General features: G+C 44.7%; 3 protein-coding genes across 4 annotated transcripts; 1 reads left to right on the top strand and 2 right to left on the bottom strand.

Moving 5' to 3' along the window:
- Positions 1-5470: 5470 nt before the first annotated feature.
- Positions 5471-7891, bottom strand: LOC128300181 (G2/mitotic-specific cyclin-B-like). The gene is made up of 6 exons (XM_053036159.1): positions 7691-7891; positions 6976-7467; positions 6710-6907; positions 6529-6645; positions 6122-6448; positions 5471-6041 (listed from the first exon to the last, which is right to left on the bottom strand). Exons 1-6 carry the CDS (start codon positions 7715-7717, stop codon positions 5733-5735), a joined length of 1470 nt encoding a protein of 489 aa, XP_052892119.1. The 5' UTR covers positions 7718-7891; the 3' UTR covers positions 5471-5732.
- An 825-nt stretch (positions 7892-8716) lies between these two features.
- On the top strand, positions 8717-10936 carry LOC128300180 (G2/mitotic-specific cyclin-B-like). 2 transcript variants are annotated; one of them, XM_053036158.1, is made up of 6 exons: positions 8717-8917; positions 9141-9632; positions 9713-9898; positions 9963-10079; positions 10160-10486; positions 10579-10936. In XM_053036158.1, the coding sequence occupies exons 1-6, from the start codon at positions 8891-8893 to the stop codon at positions 10885-10887; spliced, it is 1458 nt and encodes a 485-aa protein (XP_052892118.1). In that variant the 5' UTR covers positions 8717-8890; the 3' UTR covers positions 10888-10936. The 2 variants fall into 2 exon arrangements, with proteins under 2 accessions (XP_052892118.1, XP_052892117.1); XM_053036157.1 differs by having other exon boundaries at positions 9701-9898; positions 10579-10933.
- A 750-nt stretch (positions 10937-11686) lies between these two features.
- LOC128304470 (A disintegrin and metalloproteinase with thrombospondin motifs adt-1) lies at positions 11687-22987 on the bottom strand. Its single transcript, XM_053041661.1, has 13 exons — positions 22823-22987; positions 16449-16521; positions 15954-16049; positions 14959-15886; positions 14767-14895; positions 14449-14698; positions 14089-14375; positions 13969-14020; positions 12841-13291; positions 12516-12772; positions 12170-12433; positions 11887-12082; positions 11687-11806 (listed from the first exon to the last, which is right to left on the bottom strand). Exons 1-13 carry the CDS (start codon positions 22985-22987, stop codon positions 11751-11753), a joined length of 3204 nt encoding a protein of 1067 aa, XP_052897621.1. The 3' UTR covers positions 11687-11750.
- Positions 22988-23050: the final 63 nt, after the last annotated feature.

Genomic DNA, 23050 nt, shown 5'->3' with positions numbered 1-23050 from the left:
TCTCTAGGCACGAGATCATTGGGATTTATTCCAATTAATACATCAACGCCTCAGACTGATTGAAGATTTAAACTGGCCCCAAAATGGGGCGAAAGATGCGATTAGAATGCAATGAGAGTTTTTTTTTAAAAAAAAGGAAGCTGTATAATGAGTCGATCATAAGCAACAGCACAAAAACCGGTACCTAACGAAAGTAATAAAACAAAATTCCCAAAAAAACACTTCTTCCAACACACGACCGGCCCGAACCCGTTGGAAGGAAAACCCCGCTAGTGAGGAAACTATGTAGCGGACACACACGCACACGCACACAAAAAAATCAAGAAGCATACAAAAATAATAATTACTAATAATTATCCTTTTGCGGAGGTACAAATTTAATTGAGATGTTTTCGTTTCGTGGCATTTCGGGGCCCTATCGCCAGACAGTGAGCCGAACTTCAACACCGTTCAAGGCATGACGGGACGTGAAACAGGGGCGAGAGAAAGGGCGAGAGAGAACGAGAAAAGCAAGCGAGAAAAAGTGGAGCCCTATATGTGTGGGCAACTGTATGACCATAAAGTGTCTATTAAAGCCCCAACCGCCGGGACGGGAATGGATGGGATGGATGGAAGGAACGAAGAAAAAAAACCACCACGATCTCTCAGCTCATCAGACAGCAGCAGCAAAGGGAGTAGATAATTACTTGCCATGTTCAAAACAAATTATTAAAATGATTAGAAGGCCCAGAGCACGCTCATTTGGCGCATTAGTATTCTTTGCCGTCGTCGTTAATGTTGCATTTCGATCGCAATCCGGTGTAACGGGTGTGGTGGAAGGTTTGCTGAAATTCGGTGCCGAGATCTTCCCGAGCCACCCAATCTGCTCGCCCGAAACACGATCGATATGCAGATTGGGCCGCGTCGGCAGGAAAGATGCTTGGTGTCGCACCATTTTTCCACACCGTTTCCATCGAGGTTCTCTCTCTCTCTCTCTGTCTCTCTTTGGATACATTCTTTGCTTATTTTTGTGTTGAGGTTTTGATGAGCTATTAAAGCGTTTTCCAACCCACGATTAGTGTTAGCTGGGGAACCGTCGGTTTTTTGATGATTAGTTTCACAAATCGTGCTCCTGGCCATGGTTGGGACGGGCGGTACCAGCGGTGATCAATTCCCCACCCCGCAGACGCTTTCTCATTGACAATAATTACGCGTTTTCGGGTGAAGAATTAACGAGAAGATGATGAACAAATACACACCAGACTACCAGACCACCGCACAAAACCCCGAAACACACACCGGCCGCATACGTACATACACATAATTACAATTACCTGTTTTTTTACGTTTGTTGTGTGTCGATGGTTGTGTGCCTCTTCTTCAGAACGTCGAAAATATCCCAAATTAACGATGTACATCCGCTTCATGCCGCTTCGGGGGCTGTGCCTTTCCCTTTACGGGGTGGGGGCAAATAGCGTCCCCGGGGTGGATCTTGATGACGGCATTTTTTAATTCCAGCTTTCCGCAAGAACACGAACAACACGGCGCGTACGAATTCGCACATCCGATCGGCACGATCGAATTAATAAGTGTGGAGCTGGGGTGCGCGCTCCCACACCCCGACCGGCTGTACAATGTTGGCCCCGCAACATGTTCGTCCAAACGCACACGTTAACCTGTTGGATAATTCCTCCGGTGCGATGAACACTTTCCACCGCGTTGGGGAAAATGCACACGAATGCATTTTTAATTCCGACGCGGACACTTGCTCGGGGGAGGGAAAAAACTACACTTGCTACAGTTTCCACAAACGGAATCGGGATGATGATAGTGCCCTACCGCGGCGAACAGCACTGTAATATTGTACTCTCTAAACACTAAGCGCAACGCGTGAATTGCTGCGGCTTTTCCTTTTTAAAACTAAAACGATACACCATTCCCGTTTTCCTTCCTTCCGCACCTTTCTTTTACGTGCTAAAAGGACTAACGCGTACACGGGGATAGCGGATAAAAGCGAACGATGTGAAGTAATGTAGTTGTGGTTTTCCCGTTTTCTTTTCGCGCACACAGTAACGCACACGCCCGGACGGGGATGAGATTAATCGCACGGCGATGAGCTTCACGCTGCCGTCCTTCTCCCCACGGGCGGTCTGCAGTTCCATGCGGGTTCCCCCGTTGGGACCATGGCCAGTGGTCCCAACGAGGCCACACCGCCGCACCGCGATGGGCGCGAGTTTCGCGGTTCCGCGCAACACTCCACGCGCGCCGGCAGTTTGTTTACGAATAAACCGAACCGAACCCGGCCGAACCGGACGAACCCCTATTTCGGTGGCCGAACACAGCATGCAGTGTGCGTTCGCACCACTACCATCGCAACGAACGCACACGGGTAGCGTCACGTGTGCGGCCGGTACGCGAGCACTGCAACGAATAAATATTTAAATTCATTGCTTTAATCGTTTGGGTTAATTTTATGTTCATGTTTTGAGAGCTAGTTTTTTTTAACAATTATGAGGTTAGAGCGTTTCGTTTACTTCTGTATTTGACATGCTTAATAAAAAATGTGCTCAAATATGATGGATATAAAAAGTAAGTTACAATAATACCTTAAAATTAGTTGTACATTTAAAAAAACGTTTTAGAAACAACTTTTGATATTTAAAAAGTATAAATTATGACAAAGGACCAAAGAGTTTATTGTTGAACAATTTAGACAATCCAGAACCATTAAAACATTTTGTTTTCGTGGTTTTTTCTTTCCACCTGTGAAAGTTAATAAAAATTGGAATTGACTCAACAGCACGATAGACCATGGAATGGTCCATTATTAAATAAAATATAAATTAAATAACTAAACCACTGAACACAAACCAAAGAACATAAGAACAGTTATTGTTTGGTGAAGTGGACATTCAAATGTGCATCTACTGTCATTTTATTATACTTTAATTGATATTAGTCAGTTCTGAAACAATAAGAAAAGGGAAAACAGTGATACATAACTGCATGTTAAGTGAAAAAACTCCCTCAAGCATAGCGAAAGTAAAAAGTTATCAGAACTATTATTAAGCCAGTATCTTCGAATAATGTGTAGACATGATTACGCTTTCATGAGAACAGTGTCCATAACTTCAGGATTTATCGTCCCATACATAATAATTCCAATAGTTGAAGACAAATATCATTCGCGTCCTCGTAATCATTGCAAACGAAAGGCACATACTGCTTCCAAAACAACGGAAAAGAAAGAAGCAACAAAAAGCAACAACTCCAGAATCATTTCTATCATTATCGTTCTCCGTCGCAACGAGCAGACATTTTCATCAACACAATCAAGTGAAATTAACGACAAACGGTCCCGTACGGCACATGTTGAAATCGTTCATTTTCAATGAATAACATCCCGTAAAGTAAGCGCGCGACCATCATCAACCGCACCAATGGTCGTCCTCATCGGATAATCACATTGGACGAGATTTACTTTTATCTCGCCACGGACCCATGCCGTACATACATCCGCAAACCGATCACCACCCCCGGCTTGACCACCACCGGCCCCTACCCCGGGCGAACCGACCGTCCCCCCAAAACAGTGTTCCCGTTAGCCGAGCGTATCATTCATTTCAGCATCAGTGACAATGAAATCAAAACCCAACCCGGGCGGGTAAGTAAAGCACTCCCAGCACAAAACCCGGGGGCTCATTCCACCGACTAGCACTGCTCCCAATTCGGTCCCTTTGCTGGCGGCCATTGAACACGCTGGACGGTCACCACTCGATGGTTGTTACTGTTAATATATATGAAAACTGTCACCCATTATGGTCATTATTTCATTTAAAAATGTAGATCTAATTATGTGATGATGTGGTGACCGTGTGTATGGGAGCGCGGCACGTTACACTTCCACGGCACTTTGTCACTACCAGCAGAAAACAGGGAAGACAACGTCTCGAACCTACACCAGCATCCGCCACCAACAAATCGGCCGGTGCTGCCGGTGGAACATGCCTATCATTGAAATCGAAACGATTTCCAACCACCCCGGGGGCAGGCGCTGCTGCACCGCGCAACGGATAACCCCCTGCGAATGAGATGAGTGTGAATTAAGCCATAATAAAATGACGTCTTTGATAAGTAAATAAATCTTTCTCCATTAGGAAGGTAGCGCGCGATCATTCTCCGTCCGACGTTCGGTCCCCTCCCGGTTGTCTCCGCCACGACGAATTGCGATGGTATGATTTTTTGAGCGAGCGATCGCGTCGCGTCGAGTATGAAATAGAACATATTACTCCGCCGAAGTTGTGTTCACAGGCATATACTGCGTCGCTCCTTTTTACTACGCGATACTTTCAAGCACTGCTCAAATGAATTAAAAATTAATTCAATACATCCGGTCATTAGATGACACAGATCAGTGTCACCGCGCGAACAATGGAAAGGGGATCTGAAGCGAACGTTGTAACCACTGCTTCCGGATGCTTCATTGAACGAATTAATACTCTTCCAGTGCTTAGGGTGCGGTGCGGTACTTAGCTGAGAGAGAAAAAAGTTTGTATTCAAACAAACGTGAGTAATGCAGGGCACCACTTGCTGACGTCCGAAACTGATCCGCTTTGGGGTCAAAAGTTAGCATGGACAGTTACTTTAACGTTGAATCAGAATTTTGGGTGCCAACTACTACTTCACAAAGAGACTTACACACAACCAAACTGACAAAGCTTTTTCTTTTCGGCATTTATGTGATGCAAGACGTTAAGAAGGATATGTGATGCTATGTGTATATAGAATACAATGGTAAGTCCATTGCATTAGATGCTTCTACTAGCTGTACTAATGACCTACTCACGCTATGAGAATTACACCCAAGAAACAAGCCAAGTCAACGATACCATTGATCAGAAGGAGCTATGGAACATCTTGCATCGGAACCACTTTCCTGGGAAGTAGATCCGGTTGTTAGCGGCCACCAGGAACAGACAGGTGCAGTGCAAAATTAGAGTATCGAATATGTTGTCAGAATCGTTCGAATCTCACAGGAGTTTGAGGTAAGGTGTCGGACTCTCCATCCTACTCTTCAATATCACCTTGGAAGGAGTCATACAAAGCGCTGGGTTAGACAACGACATCCGTGGTACGATAGCGGAGGATGCAAACGCTCTGGACGACAGACAGAACGATGCATTCTCCCGACCATAAACCACGAGTGTGCTGAGCTGTGCTGGTTGCGAAGGCCGGCAGGACACGATGGCTGGGCATGCTATGAGGATGCCCCACCAAGAACCAAGAAAACTTACCTTATTGGCGGCCGTTTGATGACAGCGCTAAACTCCAAACGACAGGGAGAGGTACAAACGGCATCTGGACATTGTAGCTCGTTGCAATATCCAGCTACGGATAAACAAAATCAAGGAAAGTTAGAAGAAATGACAGGCCAAGAAAACTATCAAGGCCAACACAGGAGAAGAAACACATAAGTATGAAAATTGTACATTATAAACGAACTATTTGTGTTCGCTAATTTCTATTCAGTCAATTTTATTTTGAACACTATTGTACAATATTTGCGCCTCCACATCAGTCGATCAGTACATCAAACTCACAATTTGCCAGCCGCATTAGAATTATAATTGTATCATAATCAAAATAATGATTACTCATTCATTGGAGCTCATTTAATAGATCGTTTAAAACACAATTTAAAAAAGACATAGTTAAAAAACACAAAACACAAAATTATTCTAATAAAAAGCAGCTCATAAAACTAGCTTACCCTCCGCCAACATATCGATATCTACTGCTTTCAGCTTAGAATGAGTAGAGATGTTTTGGAACTTTGACGAAGAATACTTCAGCCAGGGTGACTTCAGCTTCTTTTCCATCATTTTGGGAACGGACTTGATCACGTTTGCTAACCGCTGTACGATCGGCGACAAGCTCTTAACGCTGTAATGTGTGTAGTGTTCCAGCGTTTTAGTCCAGATTATTCCATTCGACCCACTTCCTTCATCCATAGTTGTTAATGGAAACAGATACAACGATATGTACAGTGCTGCGGCCGCAATCTGCAATGATATGGACAATTTATTTTTATTTCTCGTACAATTAATCGTACATATATCCTTGATTTCGTTCCAATGCTTACCTCAGATGGTTTGTAATGCGCGGTGCTGTAATCAACGCTGGCAAGCTCTATTAGATACTTTGCCAGAACGTGATTCACATCCGACGCCTTGGCCGCCTTGGAAAACCGGCGCAGGAAGTGCGTTGGAAGGGGTTTGCCCAGATTGAAATCCAACGCGTTCACGATCTCCTTCTCCATTTCCAGAATTTGATACTTTTGGTACGTATCGTCGGTGATAAACACGAAGTCGTGAATCTCTGGTGGAAACAGTTCCTCGTATTTGGATGCAATAAACATCGCCGTCACGCCCACCAGCTGTAACTTCTTCTTCGGAACTGTTTTCACCTTCTGCAATGGCATACAAAAACATAACAACTTAGTTTGATCGCCTGAAATTAATCGCAGCACTGGTTAAGGACATCACGCACCTGTAAGTAACGATCAATAAGGGACACCGTCATGTGGTAAGTGTCGATGTCCAACTTGAACTGATGATGAACTTCGTTGATCCAATCGATCAGAATCGTACGCATCTTGTGTGAGATCTGATTCAAAGAGCGAACAGCAGTTAGTACAATACGGTCGGAATTACATTCCAATTCTACTTACTTCCTTATGACCCTCAAGGAAGTTCTCGCGCAAGGCATAGCCGGTCCTGCTCTCCAGTTGGTTCAAATACTTGTATATATCGTTCACGTATTCCGACACCAACATCGGATTCCAGCCATCATTCGCATCGATGTTCTCGATGCTTTCCAACAGCTTCTGCGAATGGGTGTCTAGTCTTTCGGTTTTCTGTACAGGTTTCTGAAAACGGTTTATTACTCATATGTCTACCATGTCGCTTACAAGCGGAGTCTGCATCTGGTACGTACCTGGGTGGTCGGGACGGTTTCATTTTCGTCCGAAGATGATGCGCTGCTACTGGGAGCGCTTTTTTGCTGAACTTTGCGATTTTGCTTCGCCAATGTCCGCAGGGACAGCTGGCTGTCTTCACGCTTCAACGCTACGTGCTTAATCTCGTTGCCTTTATTCAATTGCACATGTACTTTCACAGCCTCCCCGTTGCTGGCAGCTTTCAGTTCAGTCGTCGATTTTATAGATTCTGATCGCGTGATGGGTTTCTTCGGAACGACAACGGCGGTTGTACCGTCGACCTTCCGCCAACGAGTGTCTACGCGAGGCTTGATATTCTTCAGCGTCGGGTTGGCGTTCTTCAAGACAGCTCCCTTTTCGCCACCTTTGCCCACCAAGTCCTGGGATGCGTTGCGTAGCACTTTGTTTCCAAGCTCTCCCAAAACGGGACGCCTCGTTGCGATCACGACTTTCTTCATTCCTCCTTCGTTCAAGTTTCCCGCTACGTGGTTCTAAACAACAAAAACGTACGGATCATTAAAGGGTGCCGAAAGATCACTTTCGAGAAGCATCATCCTTTGGGGACCGAATGCACGAAGAGCAAAATGGTTCCGACGGCCATCGATGTTGCAAGTGCTGCCTGTTTCCCGTACCAAAGCCAACCCATTTGACCCGAAGTCAATGGCGTCATCGATTCCGTGAACCATTATGCGACCAGTTGCAAATCGATCTTACCTCATCAATTCTCATTATGCGGGACATTTTCGACGGTTATCGGGTTCTTTTCTCGATGTAGAAAACGGCAAAAGCTAGCACAAACAATACAGCACAAAAAGGCGCTACAAATATATACAGCTGTTCCACACGCCAACGGTACGCCGAGCTGCAGCAATCGGCCAGTGACAGTAAAACCGTTTGAATTCGTACGAACTCTCGGAGACGTTGAGCGCTAATGAGCGAAAAGGCCTCTTGGTACACCGTACACACACAGTTGAAACGATGTCGACAAGAGAGAATGCGTTCTCTATGCGTTCTTCGATGACAGCTCGCAGGGGTGCTGCACTCTACTGCACACAACTGGAGAATACACCAGAATAGGATTTTTCATAAAAGATAACATTGATTGTTTTATGCTTGATATCTTTAGCCAAAAGTAAGGTTCACACTTAAATTGTAGATATTTAAGATATATTTACCTGTAACACATATGCGTAGAAGAGGTACATAAATGGTGGAGTTTCGAATTCTGTGAGTTTTTACATTTGGGGGAAACCATCCTAGGAAACCCAATCAATGTGAAGTAAAGATGTGACATAGTTTTATTATTGCACTAAAAAACTGTGAAAACTATGAGAAAAAACTACGCAATGAGATAAGATAATTACAACAATATTTGGGAAGTGAAACGACATCTGTTTTTGTGCTCTCAAACTCTCCGTGATAAATCTTCTATTTAAAAACAAAGATTACATGGGTTTTAAAATACGATTAGTGGAAGAAAGTAACATTTTCAGATAAATTAATTCACGCAAATAATAATTTCTACATTCTCGCAAACCGCCGCCGACATTATTTTGATGTTTTTCTTTCTTGAAAATCCTATTCTCGTGTATTCTCCAGTTGTGTGCAGTAGAGTGCAGCACCCCTGCGAGCTGTCATCGAAGAACGCATAGAGAACGCATTCTCTCTTGTCGACATCGTTTCAACTGTGTGTGTACGGTGTACCAAGAGGCCTTTTCGCTCATTAGCGCTCAACGTCTCCGAGAGTTCGTACGAATTCAAACGGTTTTACTGTCACTGGCCGATTGCTGCAGCTCGGCGTACCGTTGGCGTGTGGAACAGCTGTATATATTTGTAGCGCCTTTTTGTGCTGTATTGTTTGTGCTAGCTTTTGCCGTTTTCTACATCGAGAAAAGAACCCGATAACCGTCGAAAATGTCCCGCATAATGAGAATTGATGAGGTAAGATCGATTTGCAACTGGTCGCATAATGGTTCACGGAATCGATGACGCCATTGACTTCGGGTCAAATGGGTTGGCTTTGGTACGGGATACAGGCAGCACTTGCAACATCGATGGCCGTCGGAACCATTTTGCTCTCCGTGCATTCGGTCCCCAAAGGATGATGCTTCTCGAAAGTGATCTTTCGGCACCCTTTAATGATCCGTACGTTTTTGTTGTTTAGAACCACGTAGCGGGAAACTTGAACGAAGGAGGAATGAAGAAAGTCGTGATCGCAACGAGGCGTCCCGTTTTGGGAGAGCTTGGAAACAAAGTGCTACGCAACGCATCCCAGGACTTGGTGGGCAAAGGTGGCGAAAAGGGAGCTGTCTTGAAGAACGCCAACCCGACGCTGAAGAATATCAAGCCTCGCGTAGACACTCGTTGGCGGAAGGTCGACGGTACAACCGCCGTTGTCGTTCCGAAGAAACCCATCACGCGATCAGAATCTATAAAATCGACGACTGAACTAAAAGCTGCCAGCAACGGGGAGGCTGTGAAAGTACATGTGCAATTGAATAAAGGCAACGAGATTAAGCACGTAGCGTTGAAGCGTGAAGACAGCCAGCTGTCCCTGCGGACATTGGCGAAGCAAAATCGCAAAGTTCAGCAAAAAAGCGCTCCCAGTAGCAGCGCATCATCTTCGGACGAAAATGAAACCATCCCGGCCACCCAGGTACGTACCAGATGCAGACTCCGCTTGTAAGCGACATGGTAGACATATGAATAATAAACCGTTTTCAGAAACCTGTACAGAAAACCGAAAGACTAGACACCCATTCGCAGAAGCTGTTGGAAAGCATCGAGAACATCGATGCGAATGATGGCTGGAATCCGATGTTGGTGTCGGAATACGTGAACGATATATACAAGTATTTGAACCAACTGGAGAGCAGGACCGGCTATGCCTTGCGCGAGAACTTCCTTGAGGGTCATAAGGAAGTAAGTAGAATTGGAATGTAATTCCGACCGTATTGTACTAACTGCTGTTCGCTCTTTGAATCAGATCTCACACAAGATGCGTACGATTCTGATCGATTGGATCAACGAAGTTCATCATCAGTTCAAGTTGGACATCGACACTTACCACATGACGGTGTCCCTTATTGATCGTTACTTACAGGTGCGTGATGTCCTTAACCAGTGCTGCGATTAATTTCTGGCGATCAAACTAAGTTGTTATGTTTTTGTATGCCATTGCAGAAGGTGAAAACAGTTCCGAAGAAGAAGTTACAGCTGGTGGGCGTGACGGCGATGTTTATTGCATCCAAATACGAGGAACTGTTTCCACCAGAGATTCACGACTTCGTGTTTATCACCGACGATACGTACCAAAAGTATCAAATTCTGGAAATGGAGAAGGAGATCGTGAACGCGTTGGATTTCAATCTGGGCAAACCCCTTCCAACGCACTTCCTGCGCCGGTTTTCCAAGGCGGCCAAGGCGTCGGATGTGAATCACGTTCTTGCAAAGTATCTAATAGAGCTTGCCAGCGTTGATTACAGCACCGCGCATTACAAACCATCTGAGGTAAGCATTGGAACGAAATCAAGGATATATGTACGATTAATTGTTCGAGAAATAAAAATAAATGGTACGATAAATTGTCCATATCATTGCAGATTGCGGCCGCAGCACTGTACATATCGTTGTATCTGTTTCCATTAACAACTATGGATGAAGGAAGTGGGTCGAATGGAATAATCTGGACTAAAACGCTGGAACACTACACACATTACAGCGTTAAGAGCTTGTCGCCGATCGTACAGCGGTTAGCAAACGTGATCAAGTCCGTTCCCAAAATGATGGAAAAGAAGCTGAAGTCACCCTGGCTGAAGTATTCGTCATCCAAATTTCAGTGCATTTCGACGCATCCTAAACTGAAAGGAGCAGAAATTAATGCTTTGGCTGAAAAAGAGCTACCTTTTTAGTAGCTGTAGAACCTTGTGAGAATCTTTGACTAACAGTGCTTGTCACTTTGAAAAATAGTAGTTATTTTTAAATGTGTTTTTTTTTTAAATTGGGAACGGTAGACATTTCTGCAGGTCAAGACTAAAACGATAATTTAATTGTATGAAATGCAACATGTTGAATCATTCAATAATGTATTTGTTTTACGTGTATTTAGCTTTATAAAGAACAACGGATGGGTGTAATCGTTTTCAATCCATTTTATACATGATTTACGAATTGACGAAATAAAACATACAATCATATAAGTCATATAGTCGTTTTTTTAATAATTCAGATCAATGAAACTCAGGGTGTTTCACGCTTTGGGTTCAGTGTCAAATCTAATGTTTGGTGAATTTGATTTAGATTCATGAATTATCTAAGATTTATGACTTCAATGGGATTTTCTATGCACTGATTTAAATTAATTAAAGCTTATTATTGGATGTTCACTGAATTATATTTTAAACAGATCGAAATTAGATGTCTAACATCGATTATTTACTAAACCCATTTAGTACAAGAACATAACATTGGGAAACACTAAAAGCTAAATTCTTTCATCTTTTACTATTTCTTCTTTGCGAATTGAGCCAAAACCTAATTCACTTTCGCTTAAAGAGTAAATGGCGGATAACGATTTTGCAGTGACGGAAGCCTTTTGTATGTACTGCCTTAATTTTACTGAACCGTTGACGTTTTATTTCGGGTATACTTCAGAATATAAATTACATTACAAAAGCTTTGACAATAAATAAACAGTTCCATACATGTTGTCGCTGCAATCATGTGTATAGATGCACCCGCTATTAGCTATCACGTTCGCAAATTGCTTTAGTTTTTATGGATCAACATAGACTGGATTTTTTAGGTCAATGTGCTCTTCCAAAACGGCATCTGAAGTGAGAAATAGAAACGGAAAGTAAGAAAATTAGTTAACTCGCATATACATCTTGCGCATATACAGTCTACGTTACTGTTATCGCTGGCGTCCCGGGCAAAGTCGATGTTGGCAATTAAATGTTCCAAAAACTCTTGGCTTATCCGCTCGGTAATGTTGATTGGGGTGAAGTATTCAAAATGTCTTTTCGTTCTACTGACGGATCGTTTAATACGAACGTTCGGTAGCGCATTGTACGACTCGTTGACGGGCGTGTCGTCATTGCCAAAATGCTGTAAAAAACATTCATTTTAGAATATAATTTTTGTTCGCACGCTTAAAGTCTATTCGCGACCGACCACAGTACGAAAAATACTTGCCAAGCATTTGCCATTGATGCAATAACGGTTCGATTCGTTATGGTTGCATCGCGTCCCGAATGGAAAGTGTCCTTGCTCTCCATTGACGAGGTAGAACCGATGCCTGATGAAAGTGTCCTGACAGGCAACCCGACAGCTCCGATCCGGATCCTCAACGCTCGGTGCAATTTGCATGCCAATCCCGGACAAACCCAACACCTTCTGCTGATATCGTTTGCACAGCTGTGTTGCAAATTCGTACGTCGATAGCACCTTATCGCAAGCCTGTCGATGAAAGCACGGAAATGAAATTCACCCTGAAAATGTGGAACCCCATGGACTTAAATAAGGTAATGAGGACACTAACAATCGTGTTGGCAGTGCAGAGCTGAATGTTGGTGTTGGTTCCACCTGCGGAGGACACGATTTGGACACCCTTGCCGCGTTCCATACAGCTAAAATGACAGCCCGATTTCACCTCCCAGTTGTGCTTGCGCCCTTGCAGCTCGGACAACCTGTTGAGCTCGGACGGTCGTTCACGCCACCGGTTGTACGTGCTCTCCACCTTGCTGTTGTAGCCTTCCGAGTCCACCGGAGGCTTTCGTGCGGTGTAGTTGCTCAGTGCTAAGGAGATATCAACAATAGTATCAGGAAAGAGGGCACTACTAAGAGTGGGAATGTACTAAACACACCTGTTCTAGTTGTAGTACTCTCCGATTTTCGGTCAATTGTGTAGGCATTATGATTCAGCGGTAGGCTTTTATAGTCTCGACCATTTTCCTGGTGAATACTGTTACCACTCCGCTCGGTGTACTGATACACCTCGGTGCAGAGCGTCCCATCGATGCGATAGTAGTTGTTGGAGGTATTGTTGCAGCTAAACTTCTCACATCGGCCACTAACGCAGTAGTACGCATCATCAAAGTCTCCGTTCTGGATCTTGCATGCGGTACCATCCGGGTAGATCCAGCTTTTTGTCTTCGGTACGCCCGTCTTAGTTTCGCAGAATACCTTGCAAGAGTCCTCGGGATCTTCCGCGACCTTCTGCAGCCCGTACCCAATAATGTCGGAATCGAACTCCTTTGCACGATCACAAATTTGGTTGGAAAACTCCAGAATCGTTGTTCGTGCGATGTTGTAACACTGCAATTGCACAAGAGCGATTAATATAGTGAGAAGAAAGGAATTAATTTTGGCTCAAGGATATCAAGGCTCCGACGGCATAGTTGCGGAGGTAATCGATGCCTTGTGATAGGAATCTTGGTATCATCTACCCCATATAAAAGGTGAGAGTTAAGATAAGAGTGCAGCAATTACAGGGGTTGAATACCACCTACAAGATATTCTACATTCTATTACAAGATCATATTGCCTCATTGGTCGCAAAGATAGTTGGAAACTTCTTTTGGGTTGGGTTCCGAAATGGGAAATCAACCACTGATCAGATCGCGCCAGAAGATATTTGTCTATTCTTCAATATAGCGCTATAGAAGACCTTCAACGACTCAGAGGTGCAAACTGGGGGATCATCTTTTGGAACATGCTTACAAATCCTGACTAAAACAGTGGTGACGTACAGATAGGAGATTGTACAGTTGAAGTCGCCCACAGTTTCACTTATCTTTCTAGCTAATTAGACGAATCGTCAGGCTCCGGTGAGCTAGTCACGTCATGAGAATGACACCGGACGACCAAACCCGGAAAGATGCGTCCGTCAAAAAGGCCGGAATAACGGGTTGGCAGACGACGGCGACCGTTCGTAAATAGTTTAGAGAGGAATAGGAGCAAAGTATTTTTTTACATCCACTATGCAAACGTACCTGTTTGGCGATACACGTCTCATATTTACGACTGAATCCGGAACAATTTTTGCTGCAACGAAACACGCAATGGAAGTGGTCCGTCAAACTCTGTCGTCAGCTTAGGCAGTAGTAGCTTACCGTTTGTCGAGACATTTTCTTGCAAACTGCCGTAGTCCTGTGCTGCCCTCCTTCAGACGGCCCGATTCACCGTACAAGCAACCCGAAACACATTCGGTCGGTTCACTCCACGAGTCCCAGGTCGGTATGGTGTTTAACGTGCGCGATATATCCTGCCGCAGGCTGGCAAATTTCAATCCCTCAAGGAACGTCTTCTTGTCGATCGTTTTGAACGCGGTTATATGTTTGCCGGTAGAATGTATGGTGAGGCCTGGAATTTTTGATACGCAAATTCCGCTTCTGCACCACTGTAAAGTGATCAGTGCAGATGATTGGATTAGACGGTTGTATGCTGTACGGATGGGGAAGAATGATAAATACCATCAACTTGCCGCAGCTCGTTCCTTCCAGTGCGGGATGGGATGTCCAGGTGTATCGATCCCGCTGACAGTGCAGATCTCGGCAGATGTCTGCCAAATCTTGCGTTTTCGACCGGGTGCTATCTTTGCCGTACTTTAGCAGACACTGCTGATCGGCATCGAAACGCTCTCCAGGTGATTTACCCTCGCCCGTGTGATCGAGCGATGATCCGTAGTGTCCTCGATCGAAGAGACAGGTAGCTTGAGTGGTTCTGGGAGTACAGAGCGAAACTTATGAGTACCATGTGTGGATGAGAACAAACGGTCATATCAAACTCACTTGAGAAATGTGTTCAAATAGTTCCGACTGCAGGATGACCACGTGATCTTACCACTACCCAACGTTGGTGACATTATGTACAGACTAGGATCGCAATTATTATCCGATGTGTCGTGGCGCATTCCCAAGCTAAAAATCATTGAAAGTGCTCTTGAGGATCGTGTTAGAAAAGGCGCTTCGAAAACAACTCACTTGTGCCCAATTTCATGCGCTACCACGAACACACTCTCGAAGTGCTTTCCCTCGTTGATCGTGCAGCTGGACGTGATCGTACACATACCGGCCACCGGTGCCAAACCCACCACCTGGTTGCTCACCTTACCATTCTTGCTCACCACAAACAGATCCAGCCCGGTCAGTATGACCGCGTGGTCAAAGTGCACCGGGTCCGCGTCAGATATCGGATTCATCTTTCGCTGCCAGCCGCAGAAGCTGTTCAGATAGATGTCGATATCACTCGAGCGGCGTAGATCCTTCGGATCGTTGTGCAAGATTTCGAGCCGCTTGAGAATGAAGTTGATCGGATGGCCCAACGACGGGTGATTGTACAGCAGCTGCACACCGTTGACCATCGCCAGCACGAACCGTATCAGATGGGTTTCGGTGTTTTTGGGGTAGTTTTTCGACATGTGCCGGTACAGATCCTTGTCGATGAAGATGGCCGTCTCGATGTGCAGCACGTCCGGCACCTTGGTGTTGTGGTTTGTGTTGACGTGCCGCTTGGGGCGGGGTTGATACTGTCGGTACGATACCGCCGGTCTTCGCGTCACCGGCTCAATCATCTCCGGTTCGAACATTATATTGGTACGGTTCGCATCGTCATCACCCTCACCGGGGTGCGTTTTATTCCGGTTTAAAATCACATGTGCTCCGGTGCCGAACCTTTCCGGCAGCGGATGTACAACGATATCACTCTCATTGCCGCGTATCAAACCGCGTACGCTTCCCTCGCACAGATCGAACGCCGCCCGCTCGTTGCGATAGAAACAATCCCGATACTTAAGCACTCGATCGTAAGCATCATCCAGCAGCTGTGTCGCGTTGTCGTAGCTTTCGATGAAAGCAAACGCATCGTCTATTAATATATCGGACTTTTGCAAGCGCAGCGAAAAGTTGTCCTCTGTAACGATCGTGAACACATTTTATTGTAGCGATCTTCCACCCGAAAACGGTGCGGCGACACTTACCGGGACCGTTGCTTATGTTGAACTGCAGGAATCCACTGCCCGGCGTTGACCTGCTTTCGCGTTTTCTTTGCCGCACATTAACAATCTTGAAATCATCTGCAACACAATTAGGGAACATTGAAATGTGTGAAACAATGGTTTGGCTTTGGTGTGCACAGTGGTTTCGTAACCGTATCAAACGATTTATCGACGGTTGTACTACACGCTGCGGATCACAAAAGATCTTCGACATGCCGGCTTTTGCTCAATAGGCATGAACTTGAACTCTGCGCCAAAGCAAAAATGTTTGAATGAACTTTTTGTTACATTTCCAAGCCTCTCTTTCCAAATGTCTAACACAAAGTGTTCGCAGCACAAGGGAGATGTCGAAGTATCGAACCGGAAGGTGTGTCAATACGATCACGAACCACAGCTCGCCGGAAAATTTGCCATCCGCGGGTGTACTGTTGCAACCGTGACATCTTGTTGGCCGAATGTACCGTGCATCATACATACCCGTTCTGCGATCACCAAACAGCAGCAGTTGCTCATGTTCCGCGAGAAAATTATGCAAATTCCTTTCATCGATCTGCAACAAAAGAACACAGACGGTAGCATAAACGATCGGCCAATTTGTAGGTTAAAATTCATGCAATACCCACATTAACAAACAATGCCCATCCCTTCGCCTCCCTTTCTTCTCATCCCCCACACATACACACACACGGGTGTGTCCGCGTCCCAACCCGCCGAAAACCCGCGTGCTTTGCTGGGTATCAATGGTACATTCCGCACGGTGTCTAATGAGTATCGTTTGCCGCCCAGTTGCATATTTGCGGCACATACTCTGTATGGCGCTACTGTTTCGGCTCCATGAGAAAACCGCCGGGGTGCCAAACATTCTGCGGACGGTGTGCATTGGACGGATGGAAGAAAGTTTTGCGTGGAATGTTGGAGAAAAGAAGAAAGGTGCGTGTGTGGGTGTATATATGTTGAAAGAATGGTTAGGACATTTCTTTTCCTTCTTGGACCGGATGCATTGTGTGCCGTTTGATGAATGTGCATTGTGCAATGGTCTGTTGGCTATGGAGGTTAGGTGAGTGCGAAGACCCGAGAGTTTACATTAGCATATGGCCTTTCTCCTATATTTGCTTCAACCGACGCTACATCTTGACAGCATCTCTCGGAGATTGATATGGGGATTAATTTAATTTAGCATTTTTACACGTACACCTTACACTAGCAACTAGTTGCTATTCAAGAGCTGCTGGCGATAATACTCTATTGAAACATTCCCTATTCCATTAAGGGCACATTTTTTCGCATCCTTGTAAGTCTGATCCGGTACCCGCAAGACGATTTAGAAATGTAACAATAGTCAAATGTTTTGGGCATCTTAGTGGAATAGTCGTCAGGGGACCCAGTCTTCACACGACAGAACCGGACCAAAATCCCATCGGACCAATCCCCTCGTATGTAAGATCAACCAGCTATGGGTTAAATAAAGTCAAAGAAGATCGCAGGTCTCAGATCTCTTGAGGTTGATTTTGTGTCGATGAAGAAGTGGAAGACTGTCAAACTTGGCGCATCGGCTCATGGCGTAGTAGGCGACTGCGTAGGGCCTCCAAAGCTCGATGAAAGCTGTTATGTAGGGAAGAACATGTGAATTGTTATAGTAAAGAACCTGAAAAGCGGTACTTTAACCTTCTGGAGGTATCGTCTAGACTTCACATGGTAGAGGAGTTCTCAACACTTGGTATAATGCCTTTTTAAAGTTCGGAGTTGTGGAACCCCATTAGTTTTTCACATCTCATTAGAGGGCCCTCGAAGCCCACGAACTAAATTCCACATAACCTTTTAAAAATAAGAGGTCTCGAAAGGGATTGATACGCCACTGAAGCCCCCACTAATTCCTGAAAGCCATCTTGAGGATGACATTGACAGGACAATATTCTAGAGATCCGAATCGGTGTGAAGAAGGAATAAAGAGAAGATTGCTGATGAAGTAGCTGGCTTTCAATATTCCTATAACTGATTATTGTGACGTCGGAAACTTTAAGCCTTATTCAATAAATTCCAATAGAGCAAGAGCTGAGCAGACCAAACACCTAAAGCCCTGGCCTAAAGTGGCCTCGACATTCGAATCCTACTGAGCAAGGATTGGACGGTCAGCTATCCTTGAGCATTGTAGATCATTGAATTGGTAAGGCTTGACTGAATATTTCCCGAGTCCTCCAAGTCGATCCTGCAAGTCGAATAATATTTGAAATTCAATGTAGCAAGCAATGGTTAAGTTATATTTTAATAGCAATTTTGCATTTTTTTGTAAATGTATACTGATGTTTACTATTTTGCAAATAATACCATTTGCTTTAAAGGGAAATTGTTCAAGTACATGCACACAACTCAAATGCCTGCAACGCATCTACCGTTGAAAGCATAAATATTAATCAAGAGCGCTAAACTCACTGGAAAAAGCAGGGACAAAACAGATTGCCTTGAATGAATGCTTCTCCCAGCAGCCTAAATTAGCCTAGACCAACAGTTGAAAAGTAAAACCACCGCATCGGATTTCTAAAGGTCATCCAAAGGAGGGAAGGAACTATGCCGCCCATAGCCACATAAACTATAAACCCGGAAGCACGTTCTAAATGGACCGCTGTGCGTTTTATATTCTCTCACGCATAGAGAACAGACTCCCAACAATTCCCCTCGGGCTTATTCTAGGCTAAATTCTCTTCTAGGTCAGCTCAGGGTCGTAAATCTTGCCAAAAACGTTGACGAGATGACCCAGGTATAGAACAAAACCACCCCCTTCACTCGACCATAATTATCTACCCAGCTGGAAGACCAATGTGGCTAGCAATGATCCATCCAATGCGCGCTACCACGGTGATAATGAAAATTTAAATAAGAAAGATGATGATCCACCGATCCAAACGCGCACCCATTCAGCGCACAATGCGCAATGGGAACGGACGCGCTGCCAAACGGTGCAGTGCAGAACCGCGCATAAATTACGGCACGCTGGGTACCGATGAGCAGGTGCATGTAGATTTTGTAGTAATTTTCCCTAGAAAGGCAAATCGGTGTATGTATGTTACAATTTCGCTTTTCGCTAGATTTGCGTCGCTGGATGAACGCATTTCCATTTCCATGCGGCATCGGGCAAAGGTTTAGAGACAAACAAAAAAAAATAAAAGAGAGCTCACAGCACACACATTATGCGTACAGCGGACGAGTTTAGAGCGATGTGCTATCGTGACCTGCGCGCCCGATGTAACCATTACAAATCATTACCCGGCGCGATCATCGGTCATCTAGCATCACGCGCTTGCGGTTACGGTTGACGCCACACGCGGGTATCGTCACCATTGGTCCGGGGGGACGGTGGGGTCCACACCGGGTACGTTCTGTCCTGCTTTCGGTCGGACGTCCGACGCGCTAGCGAAATGCAACCAAACGCACCGCGGCATTGCGGTGGAAAAATCAGTGAAGCAATAAACACATATATAATTGTGCATTCTTTTTTTTTGCGTACGATCGTCAAGAAAGATCCTAAAGTAAGCAGGCCCACAGAACTACACATCTCAGTGTCACAGCGTGGTACAGAAATCGGACCACTATTCGGGTGGGGTTGGATGAGGCTTGTTTCGCTTTTCATGGAGGCGTCACAAATGTTTTTTTTTTTCTTCGTTTGGATGGGAAACTAAAGTAATTACTACTGGTTGTTTTGGCAGTGTTCCTTCTTCAATCCACATTCTGATGTAAGTAGCTAACCCATTGACGGTGACGATGAGCACATTCAAATAGCGCAGATGTTGCGAACCACTGTTTGGTACCATTTTCTGTGTGCTTTTGCCCGGTATACCACCCGGGTCACACCATTTAGCACGCCACACGGTACACGAGACCGCATCAGCTGAGGTTTCGCTCTCCATCGCTCACTCACTTTGTCTAGCGATACCATCTAAAAAGGTTCGTCGCTTCGTTCTTTCGAAAGACTGCTTTTTTGGGCGGTTTTTATAGTGCAAATTGCGCAAATCTCCGTCTTTTTGGCGCTTTTTGGCCACCTTCCGGCGCACCGTGGGCTAAGGGCGGCGTTCGTTGGCAATTAAGCTGAGGCAGATAAAGATACGCCGCGCCCCCTTCGTGCGCTCCAGCTGTTGGATGCATTTTGGGGGGAAGACACAAATTTACGCGAAGGTTTCGGGTGGTTGGTCTATTTGAGTGGATTTACATTGACCATTTGGCGCCGCACGTGTGCAAAACACTCCGATTCACACCGGTTGGCAGATGGAAGTATCGTGATCAAATCGAATCAAGCAGCTCGGCGCGGTAAATCGCGAACTTAAAATGCAAAACCCCATTACGACGTGTTCGCAACAGAGCCCAAAGACAACAATGCTACGATGCGATAAAACCTAATGGTGCCAAACATTGCACAAACACATTTCACTTTTAACGATCACTAGCTGGCTATGCTGCTCGGGTACTACCACAGGGAGGCAGGGGATTCTTTGGATTTTTCCCGGTTTTTGCCAGATATCTTCATAACGAGGTGAAAACATATCACACCAGAGCTAGGATGCGTCGCCGCATGACGCCGGGTTTAATTGAAATTTTTAACGTGAAAATTGTTTTTTCGTTAATTGGAAAACATTGGACATTGGAAAACATACCTTTACGGTGGTGGTGATGGTGCATGGTGATGGAAGGAAACAGGCAGGGGAAAATGGAACATGATAAATCAACCAGCGCGTTTTCAAGTTCACAACCACCATTTTCGGGCTGGTTTCGAAACAAAGCATCCATTAACATTCAAACATACCAAGAATCACCTTCACTAGAACCCAAATGAGCTCGAGAAAGTGTGACAAAAAAATAAAATAATATAAAACAAACAAAACCAACCCGGCCTTCCACCTTGGGGCTTCGCGCTCGGTGCCTTTTGACATTCAAATTATACCAAATCCCGTAACTATTGTATTCGCAGCCGTGATTATTCGCTCCTCGCCGCTTTGGCAAAGTGTCCAAAATTCAAAATGTTTTAACTCCAAATTGTATCGTCATCGTCCAGAACCACGCGCCGCGTGTGTGTTTTCCTACGACTGAAGAGCGTAGCGAAATTATGCTTCCAGCAAAGTTGAATGGCACTTGGTTTAACCGTTTCGTTTAGGGTTCCGAAAGTAAACACATTCGTCACACAAACCGTACGTACGCAGTTGGGACATTTAGTGATAAGTGTGACAATTTTCCAGCCACCAGCAAACACGTTTGTGTGAGTGAACAATTGGGAGTGAATTGGCCGTTGGCTGCTGTACGCACTCGCGACCCGCCAAAATTCGCAAAACCTCCAAAACCCCCACGGATTATTGATGGAGTCACCGATGGAAGTTGAGTACACTTTCTGCGTTGTGTGACAATCGGCACACCGGCACTCCGGTCCGCGTGTAATTAGAATTCAGGTCAATGAAACCCACCGATGCTGACCGGTTTGCGGTGTGGTTCGTTCTAAATCGATGCGTACGGATCGGACCGACGGATGGGCAATGAGTCCCCATTATCCGGTGCGTGGCGTTCACACGGATGGACAATATGTAAAGGGGGTTGTGGTGCTTCATGTAGGTACAGGTGGACAAAACTAAGCATTCAATTTGATTGATACATGGGCAACAAAGTAGCAAGTGATGTTGGTTTTTTTCAAACCTCATAGTTCATAGTCTTTCAAAGACAATTTTTATAATGGTATAGATTTATCTTAATTATATTTTATGGATAGAAATAAATTCAGATGCTCGAAAATCGGTGTTTTTCGAGGATTTTTTTGTATGATTAGCTATTTGAATTGGGACCTGATGATGTTTTTGCCAGCGGCGTAGATCTCCACACGAAAAGATCGGTCCAAAATCCCGACCAGACCTCAATATTCCGTACGCAAGAGCTATGCGCTGAATAATGTCAAAGAAAGCCAGGAATTACAGGGCAGACCGACCTCTTGAGGTTGCGTGGTGCCGATAAAGATGAAGAAGCTGTTTGAATTACGGATTTGGTAGTATTTTTGTGGAAAAGTATACAAAAGACCACATGAATATATCTTTCAAAAAAAACAACCAACTTCGAATTAAGTTTGCAATACCTTACAGGGATAATCCGGATGGAATTTTGTCTCAGTCCTGTCGTGTGAAGACTGGCGTCGCTACCAATACACCACCTGGCTGCGTCTAAGCTAAGTAACTGGTAAAGCTCCATAATGAAGATTAAAATGTAAAAGGTCCTTTTTGACTTAAAGTTATCGGGATCATTGTCAAAAAAAAAAATCAGAGATTTAATTAAAATAAAAGATCTCCACATTTATTTAGTAAAGTAGTCAATTTAATTTCCAGTACCGAAGTTACTGAAACATCTCCCTTCCAAATCACAAAGGTTGGATACTGACAGTCCTAAGTAACTTCTGCAAACAGATTGTGAGGCTGGTAAGATAATTAAAAAATACATTTCCCATAACTTTCAGCATTGCTTGCGAAGGAAGTGGTCCAATAATAACTATGAGACTTGAAGCTTCCGTTAAATGGCGACGAAACAATGGAAGGAAATAAAGACTTCCTCAAGCTGCTGCTCAATGCTACCGTAACCATCTTCGAGGGTTACATAGTATGAAGATTGAAGGTGCCGTCTTTAAGCCTCAGTCCTTGGTTGACCTCGCCATTTTAAACCTCTTCCTCAATCGATTGTTTATCTGTTTTTGTTTTTAAATATTTTTGAATGATATAAAATAAATTTACATGTATGCAAATCGTGTATAGTTTCGATAGCAAAGGTAGCTAATTATAAAAAAAAAAAATAGTGCATCACCCATCACCCAGCGAAAGCAACATAGTTCTTCTCACCTTTGCATTATCCAACAGTAAGTGGTTCACTTTTTCCACCTGCAAATGCAGACAGTGGACGGGGTGGTTGCGTGCCACTATCAAGATTAGCGCCAGCAGTGCAACGATCTGCAGCCCAACGCTTCCTACAGCTGTGCGGCACGGTTGCAGTTGTGGTTGCCGCATTTTTCACTTTTCACACAGCGTTCGGCATTCGATGACATCTATCGCGGCGCGGTTTGCACTTTT

This window comes from Anopheles moucheti, chromosome 3 (assembly GCF_943734755.1).
Source record: "Anopheles moucheti chromosome 3, idAnoMoucSN_F20_07, whole genome shotgun sequence".
NCBI classification, from domain to species: Eukaryota; Metazoa; Arthropoda; class Insecta; order Diptera; family Culicidae; genus Anopheles; species Anopheles moucheti.
Note: the sequence above shows the minus strand (reverse complement) of the source record. Positions and strands in the feature narration are given on the sequence as shown.